The sequence below is a fragment of the Prunus dulcis genome, chromosome 5, assembly GCF_902201215.1.
Source record: "Prunus dulcis chromosome 5, ALMONDv2, whole genome shotgun sequence".
In the NCBI taxonomy this organism is placed as follows: domain Eukaryota; kingdom Viridiplantae; phylum Streptophyta; class Magnoliopsida; order Rosales; family Rosaceae; genus Prunus; species Prunus dulcis.
The window spans coordinates 10,274,336-10,283,330 of record NC_047654.1 but is presented as its reverse complement, the minus strand read 5'-3'; the positions used below and the strand labels follow the sequence as shown (position 1 = coordinate 10,283,330).

At 35.9% G+C, this 8,995-nt stretch overlaps 2 protein-coding genes across 2 annotated transcripts; both read right to left on the bottom strand.

The window, feature by feature from the left end:
• Window positions 1–568: 568 nt before the first annotated feature.
• On the bottom strand, window positions 569–2,058 carry LOC117628220 (heavy metal-associated isoprenylated plant protein 39-like). Its single transcript, XM_034360613.1, has 3 exons — window positions 1,876–2,058; window positions 1,385–1,460; window positions 569–1,144 (listed from the first exon to the last, which is right to left on the bottom strand). The coding sequence occupies exons 1-3, from the start codon at window positions 1,879–1,881 to the stop codon at window positions 843–845; spliced, it is 384 nt and encodes a 127-aa protein (XP_034216504.1). The 5' UTR covers window positions 1,882–2,058; the 3' UTR covers window positions 569–842.
• A 1,764-nt stretch (window positions 2,059–3,822) lies between these two features.
• Window positions 3,823–8,519, bottom strand: LOC117628822 (monodehydroascorbate reductase, chloroplastic/mitochondrial). The gene is made up of 17 exons (XM_034361354.1): window positions 8,324–8,519; window positions 8,025–8,193; window positions 7,841–7,940; window positions 7,682–7,759; window positions 7,498–7,569; window positions 7,250–7,368; window positions 7,053–7,137; window positions 6,328–6,417; window positions 6,076–6,177; window positions 5,871–5,960; window positions 5,639–5,719; window positions 5,259–5,330; window positions 5,089–5,183; window positions 4,877–4,965; window positions 4,727–4,789; window positions 4,605–4,645; window positions 3,823–4,301 (listed from the first exon to the last, which is right to left on the bottom strand). Exons 1-17 carry the CDS (start codon window positions 8,331–8,333, stop codon window positions 4,188–4,190), a joined length of 1,470 nt encoding a protein of 489 aa, XP_034217245.1. The 5' UTR covers window positions 8,334–8,519; the 3' UTR covers window positions 3,823–4,187.
• Between the last annotated feature and the right edge of the window lie 476 nt (window positions 8,520–8,995).

Genomic DNA, 8,995 nt, shown 5'->3' with positions numbered 1-8,995 from the left:
ACAGCCATATTGCTGCTGGTATATTTGTCATATGAATAAAAAATAAATTGACATGCTTTCATTTGGTTGTTGTTCAAAATGGATGTGGGCCAACTGCAAGTCTGCAATTATTTTTTCTTCTTCTGATGTATTGAATTTAACCTGAAAGTACTGAGAATATGTATGACATGCATTTATGTGTATAAATACTTGTGAAAAGTACTCAACATAAGCTTTGGTCTCTTCTGGAAGTGAAATTTATTGTTTGCCACCGCCCTTGGTTGTTTTTTTTTTTCTGGGTTTGGAACTGAGTTGTTTGCCACTGCTTGTTCCTGATAAAACACAAGTGGGTTTCTTGATCCCACAGATTTCAAATTAATTATTCCAATATATAAGAAATTACTTGGTAGCATCATTGTCCTTTTTGGATTTTAAAATAAAGCTTCAACTACTTGTCAAAGAAACAAAAGTTGATTTCATCCCACCTTTTATTTAAACAGATTAAATTGGCACTGCACTAGCAAGAAGTTGAGAGATCAAAACAAACATGAATCTGATAGAGGTTAGGTAAGTTAACTGTGGATAAACAGTGTTCTAAGTATGATTAATTATGTTAGCTTGATCAATTTGCAGCAAACTTGGAAAACCCCAAAATGAATATCAAGCACTACCAAAATGCTTGAAAGTTTCAAACACTTATTCTCAAGCTACTTGTACTACTGTACATACCACAGACTGTTCTTTTGGTTGGCCTCCAATTGGTTCAAAAACATGATTCAGATCAGATGCCTTACCAATACATGATCAAACTGCATGCCATACTCACCATCCTCAATTAACTGGCCCTAAATGGCAAAATTAATTTAACATATCACACAAGCATTAGGGTTTTCTTCTGCACTTTGCACACAGTAGTACTTGGTCATGTAAGGATTGTAGGCTTCGTAGGCTTTGACAAGCTCAGCAACTGAGTCTTTCTTCTTATCATCATCCTTCTTGCCTTCATCTTTTTTCTTATCATCTTTCTTTTCTTCTTTTGCTGGTCCAACTGTTAGTATGTCTGTGTGCCAACATTTTCTCAATTTGGCTACCACATCGACCGGGTCTATGTCGCCGATCACGGTTAATTTCCTGTCCTTCATGTCCATAGCAATAGAGTCAATGCCTGCAAAAATCACAGAACAGAGGAAAAACAGAGTCCAATAAGTGCATGAAATATTAAATTTCAATAAAGTATATATGACTGAAAATTCTTTCGAGTCCAGTCACAATCTGCTACATGGATGCTCCAATATGTACTCAAAATTAAAATAATTGAAAGCATTTGACGTACGTTATATTCAAAGAATCAAAAGTTCAGATGGAGCCAAAAACACAAAAACTGATCTGCTTAACTAGTTCATACCAGTAAGGCTGGAGACTGATTTCAAGGCCTTTTGCTTTTGCCTGTCATCGTGTAAATCCAATTTCAATACCACCTTCTGCAAAAAGAAAAAGAAATTTCAATCAGTATACGAAAATGGAAGGAACAAAACAATCCTTCTCGGACCAAAAATCAATGCTTTCTTCTGATACCAGTCACCAAAACCATGCATGTTCATAGAGATGGTAAAGTGTTTGAAGTCCAAACAAGAAACAAAATCAGACAAAAAGAAAAGAAAAAAAAGTTGAGAAAAGGATGTTTCATTTTTCTGAAATGATAAAAGGCAGAGGTCTTTAAAAATTAATTACCTATATGATATCAGGCATATCAGATAAAGATATTGCCATCAACCCATGAATCTTTGAAAGGAAATAAATAAATAAAAAACAGAGAGTTGCAGAAAACGCTGCATCAACAAGGAATGAAACTAAAGCATAAAAAATTGGGTTAGAAAGCAAAGTGAGAAACTACACCTTCATTTTCAATTGGGTCCTGAGCTCTGACCAAGAACAATAAAATAGTAACAAAAACTAATCAAAAATTGTTCTGAGCCAACTGGGCAAAGGGTTATGAGGAGGAGGAGGAAGAAGAAGAAGAAACAGAGAGGAGTCAAGAGGGGAAAAGTCCTGAGGAAGACGGACGGACCAATGAGCCCAAGCCTGCCGCGGGTTTAATATATAAAGCCAACAAACCAAAAGTCAAGTACTTAAAGTTGGAAATGGACGGGAAGGGCTTGCCTTGTTGGACAAGGAACCAATCAGTCGTGGTCCTCGCTCTCGCACTGTTTCCTCTGTGCCCCGATTGCTTGTACTTGTCTACCTACTCAGGCTGTGGGGTGTTGTACGTTTAGGTAGTGCAAGGGATTGTGACCTTTCGTCGTGACTTAGGGTTTGGGGAAAATATTATTAGTTGATCTCATCTCATTATTGGAGCAAGAAGCTGAATTTGTTTCAAAAGTTTGAACTCCATAAAGAATAGGTGTGTCTACGAGTAGCCCAATTTTTGGTGGTTCTCTCCTCTATCATGCGTTGTCTATTCTAATTTTTCTTTTAATTTCATGATTTATATAAGTTACAAAATAAATTGAGTTATGATAGCGAAAACATCACACACACATTTCATTAAGTTAGATCCTTCTCTCAATAATGCCAAGTAGATAGTTCTTACATGCAATGCAATGATTTGCTTTCCCTTATAAACAAATTACAGTTTGACGGGTGTATAAAATTTGTGTGTGTGTGTGCGCGCGCTCACTTTAATGAGTCAATTATATACATATCTTATTTTCATGTTTTTCTTTGAAACTTATACTGAGAAATGAGAAAATTTAGTCAATTCAGTAATGAGATGCAAGTGCACGACTGTGTTCAGTCAATCAAATCATCTTAAAACCTATGCTCCAAGGAAGAAGAAGAAAAAAAAAACGTTTAATACTCTAGGCAGGATTATTTCAACAAATTCTAGTACTCTAGAACCATCCGGGTTCATAGCTAAAGCATGGAAATGAAAAGTCAACATAAGAATTTGTGTCTAAGAAATGGAAAAGAGAGGGAGGAACCAGTCTCTGGCTGACAGACACTAACAACAACTATTTAAAATAAAATAAAAAATTTCCAACTTGATAATATCCCATCAGATAATTAATATTGCCTCCTAAAATAAAGATAGCAATTGACCACCAAAAAAAAAAAAATTAAAGATAGCAATTTGGATATCGATGGCTACTGTCATCTACTCCACAATATTTTTTTTAATTTTATATTTTTCACTATTTAAAGTTATGCTTTTAATTATTTAATTTAGTTTTATTTTATTTTTCTGGTCAAATATTATAATTTAGTTCGAATAACCGAACGCCCGCCACCAACGTTTCCACATACATGATAAGCACTGATGTCATCTCCCTTATTTTAAACATAGCATCCATTAATTTCGGTGTATATAAATATACACACGAGTGTGACAGTCCACTGTGTGTTAACGTTTTCTTCAAATAATAATTGGTATTATAATTTAAATAATTTCGTTCAAATTTAATTAAGCGGCTGTATTTTTTGCTTTTTTTGGGTAGATTTACTTCAATTATGAGTTTAAATTATCTTAAAAAATTGTAAACTTCAAAACTGAGTAAGATCAATGATATAATTTGATCAGCTTTGACTGAATTTGATCCAACTATTAATATGAGTAATATGATCAAATCACATCATTAATAAATTGTTATTGCACAGTTTAGTACTTATTTTGTTTTTTCTTAATTACTCGGAATACAAATCTAATGATTTAGACCGTAGTATTTGAAGGTTATATTTAAATTCATGAGTTTGATATAAGAAATTTTTCTGTATGATGGTAACACCAAGTGGATAAATTTTGTCGCAATTGATTGCTATTGATGAGTATTCAGAAGAATTTATCCATAGGGTAAACTCTAGTTACTTTTACTGCCTCTAAATTACAGTCAATTTATTATGTAAAGAACATTGACTGTATATAGATAGCCGCATGACTTATTCCTAAAGCACTAACCAGGTAAAAAACCTGTCTAACAAAGGAATTATACAACCTCTCTTTCTCTGCATACTCCTCGATTATGCAACTCTGTCTACACCTACCACCTCAAATTTCACCCAGGTGTGGGAAGGCTTAAATAAAATGAAGCATGAGGGCATCTAAACAGCTTTTGTCCTCTACCTAAACATCTGTAGATGCAAAACTCTTTCGGGTTTTGATTAACAGTACATAAACAAGCTGCTCTTTTCCTTGCTATACTGCATCTTTCAGCCTATAACGATGACCCGGCAATCTCTAGAGCTTCCTCAACTGAAGATGCGTTCTGAAGCTTGGCTTTATCAACAAGAGGCTGGCTCCTTGCAAGTTTCGGAAGGAGTTGAAATTCCTTGACAACACAACATGAGGTGTTAGGGCCATGCAGGAAAAGATATGCTTGTAATTACAGATAGTGTGATAGTTAGTTGAATTATTGGCAGTCTTTTCTGATAATGTACAAAATTTCAGAAGAAAAACTCTCACATAATCCATTTTGAAAACTAATTCATGTATCTGTTTCTTATCATTACGACTCCTCTATCATTACTGCTATCCAAAAGCTTGGCCCCCAACGACATGGTCAGGGTTCAAGCCCCAGCCCTGTTTGTTCCTTGTGTAGCAAAAAAAGAGAGTAAAACAGAACAAAATGTACCTCAGGACTTCCGCTCTCAAGAAGAACACCCTTCAATTTACCTGAAGCACAGCAAGAATAAACTTTTCATTTCAGCTGTAATTAAAAAATATAACAGTGTGAAAGACAGAGAGATTGTTTACCAGAATCTATCCAGAAAGTAGCAATCTTGGGATCAAAATTACCAATTTCAATGCTCTCTCCAACTGTTCAATAAAATGACAACAGTGTGAAAAAAAAAAAACACCATACAAATTAGAGCCAATAAAATTGCAAGCATCACAGATTCTTACCATTGTCCCCAAAAAATTGCCACCAAATTTTCCTGGGGCTTCCTTCATACTCAAATACCCTCGAGTAGAAAGATGGGAGATAATCATATCTGGATTTTTGTGCAGTAACACAAATCATCAACAAGGAAGTTTCAGCACAAGGCAATCAAGAAAAATGAAATTCATCTTGTATTCTAAAAGACTAGACTACAAATATAGAGAGGCAAACATACATGTCAGTTTGTGCACTCAGTAAAGCTTTAACGCAATGCTGTGCAGAACGACGAGCATGATCTACATGTTCAACTCGTGCTATACGGTTATACATCTGTTCAGTGGAACACATTTTCTTTCAGAATTCAGATAAGAAATACTTTTCTGCTCAATTTAAATAAAGTTATACCTTCAATGGGAATGCTGCAACATCTCCCACTGCAAAGATTCCAGGTACGCGCGTCCGGAACAGACCATCAACCTTGGTTTTCAAAGTACAAAACAACAATAAAAAGAAAATAGACATTCTACTTGAACTAATCCTGGCTATCAGACTTTGAAATTATTGTTGTTACAAGTTAAATTTCTAAATTCAGGATTCTAAATCCTGATATGTTTAATATGAACAGAATAAAGTTAATCTAGCATGTAAATCTGGGTCTATCTATCTAAGGTTGTGCACGATACATAATACAGTATATATGTCGATATTATATGCTCAAAAAAAAGAAGAAGGCAAAATGTCATTTGTGTGTCACAACTTGTGGCAGCATAAATTTGGATATGCACCTGTATACCACCAACACTGGACTCCAAGCCCACCCTTTCAAAAGGACTGACAGCAGGTTTTGCGCCAATACCAATAATTACCTGCAAAAAGGAAAGAAACAGAACAGAAAGTATTCCAATTTCATGAACACAAAACTTGAAAATCTTCATTTATTATCCGAGATGAATGGGGAAGGTGACACAATGATGAAAAAACCCTGACAGCAAAGGATGTGTAGGAACAGAAACTTACTGTGTCTGCTTCTATGGTAGATCCATCGTCAAGCTTAACATATGTTACACGTCCATCAACACCAGCTTCTAAATTTTTAATTGAGGCACCCTGGTCGACACTTAAATGAGCTCAATAATCCAGGTCGAATGGAAATTATTACATAGTATATCTGTCAAGCTTGCAAAAGTGGAGAGAGAGAGAGAGAGAGAGAGAGAGAGAGTACCTTCAAGAATTTAACACCATTCTGTTGGTAGAATTCTTCATATCTCCGGGCAAGTGAAGGAGTAAACAGCCTTTGCAAAAGATAATTTTCTGGAAATACGATCTTCAAAAAGAAATATATAAATATAAAAAAATAAGAGAAGAAAAATGTAGATCCTAATTTTCCATATTTAAAACTTTTTTCGCTTCATGAACATTTTTGTTATATCATCCGAAGAAACATAAAAAGGACCAAGTTGAATATAGCACGCACAGTTGTATCAAGGTTCCAACCAATAGCAGCTGCAGCAACCTCCATACCAATATAACCACCACCAACAACAACCACCTTTTTTGCTTTCTCCTGGAAAAGAACATGCGAAATTTTACTGAAAGGAATATGCTACTAGTCCAAACAACAAACCAAACCTCAATAAAACATAGTTCTACAAGAAAGCATGTAACCAGGTATTAATTGACTAAAAGAAAATTATTGAACAAATTAAACCTCTTAAAATAAATTTACAAGGTCTGCACTTCGTTTATCCAGGGTCTGCATAACTTACCATTTAACTGAATGCTACAAGTAAATAATTGATGATTAATGAATTGAAGGGAACAACAACTACTACACTCCTAAAGCAGATATTGTGTCAAAATATGCATGTAATACACAAGCTTCATAAGACATCGAAAAAGCAGAATAAACACTATGACTGAACATGATAGTGTACTGCAGCGTAGAAAGCAAGCACACTTGCGTTATGTCAATCAAGTTTGCCTTGAAGTGCCAAATGACACTCAACAAAACAATACAGCTAAATCGTCAAACAGTATACACTTGTGTAAATGACGTGGGACTTCTCCATTAATCTCCGGCAATATCCAACAGTTGCATTAAAAGTTTAAAGAGGTAGATCTATTTCATTGTTCCATATGCACTTCATTTAGTAATTGCAACATGGAAAGAAACTAAAAACAAATTAATCTCAAGCTTACCAGTGAAGATATTAGTGCATCAGCATCTGCAACATCCCGGATATAATGAACACCAGGTAGGTTTCCTCCAATTTTCTCCGGTAACCTGAAACCATTGTCAAGGAAGCAGCTTTGCTTTAGTTTAGCTATGTACAATCTATCAGCACTTATAATTCATATAAACTAATCAGTAACTGTCAAAAATTATCTAAACCCACCTTGAGGCTGTACATCCTGTGGCGACTATCAGTGATCCATACTTAAGGAGTTTGCCAGAATTTGTAGTCAGGGTCTGCTTTTCGATATCAATATTTGAAACCGGATCTTCATAGAACATCTAAATAGAAAGTTGAAAAAAGGCAACAACATTGTAGCATTACATTTGCACCATTGCAAAAAACTACTTATAAAGCAGTTCCAAAAATTGGGAAAAATGCTAAGAAGAGGAATAAAAATAAAAATTTACCTCTATCCCATTTTCTTTATACCAGTCAGGTGTTTGCCTCTCCCCACCAGATCCAACACAAGTATGAAACCCCTATAACAATAATATTTCAAACTCTAAACTCCATAACATTACCATAAAGACCATTATGTCATATTTCAGAAAATACTCAAAATTCATAGACTCAAGTGTGATTTCAGCTTACAGGTAATCGTGCTGGCTTCTTATCTAAAGGGAACAAATATCCTTTTGTCAGGGCTGGACGCTCATAAGGAGCATGGGCCTGTTCACAAAACCCACCAAAACTTCATAACAATAACCAAATAAAAAATTTCAAAAAGGATGGGAAATTTGATTTCACTACCTCTTTGGATACGATCGTAAGGCGTCCATCGGCCATTCCGTGTTCGACGAAAGTCCTTGCCGCATAGCCAGCCGCATTGCCACCACCAACAATCACAAACCTGCAAAGACAAAGAGTTCCACAAAAAATTTAAAAACCGGTGCGAAATTTCAAGCTGAAAAGACTGAATTTTCGAATGACTCACTCCCGGTTCTCATTGGAGAAAGATGAAGACGAAACGACGTAGCTTCTGCGGAAGGTTCTGAATCCGATTGAAGAAGAGCGGTGAGCTGCTGGGGATTGATGAGGGAACCAGAGAGAAACGGAGTGCTTCAAGCCCACAGAGTTGGCTAGGTTCGCCATTCGTCTGCGAACTGTAGCTTGCCAAGCAAGAAAGAGAAATGAAATTAAAGAAAATTAGGGATTCTACAACGACGATCAAGATTGAAGAAGGTAAAATGGAGATGAGAGTGAGCGTGGGGTTTGATTTTGTAGAGCTCGAACCTGAAGACATTGGGAACTGAGAGTGGCTTTGTTTTCAGATTTTTTTCTGTAATTAAATTAATTAATTAATTATTGGTGGGTGGCTCTTGAAAAGATCCAAAGGTCAGTGAGGGAGAACTGTGAATCGCTGGCTTCAGAAGGCACTGCATTAGCCATGGAGGACGTTTCCAAATGTCTGGGGAGTGATACGGCGCCGTTTGCTTGTGCATAAGTTATGTATTGGAAAGTTGGAAACCAGTAAATTGCTCGACACGTCGTCGTTTGGTTCTGTCCACGTAATTTATTCGAGAACGTTCCACGTCTCTACATGCCGACAGTATTGTTTGATTTGTTGAGATTAATGAATTGTCATTTGATTTATAAAATACAAAAATCTAATGCTATATGTACCAAATTGGTTTCTCCTGAAAAGCTTTCATTTGCAAATAAGTCGTTGTTTAGACCTAGATTTTTTCGAGGTGAAACAGAAAAGGGTGGGGCCTCTTTTCGTGAAATTTAAAAGTTAGAATAGGGTTTGGTCCAGTCTATTTAATCAATTTCTTAAGGGATCTTGAGGAAGCAAGCCCTTCTACACAAATGATTCGACTCGACCCATTTAGTCATACTCCGAGGTCCAAGAAGATGTCTCGACCTAATCCGAAAGGGAGTATGTTAACTGAGAAAGAAGTTTAT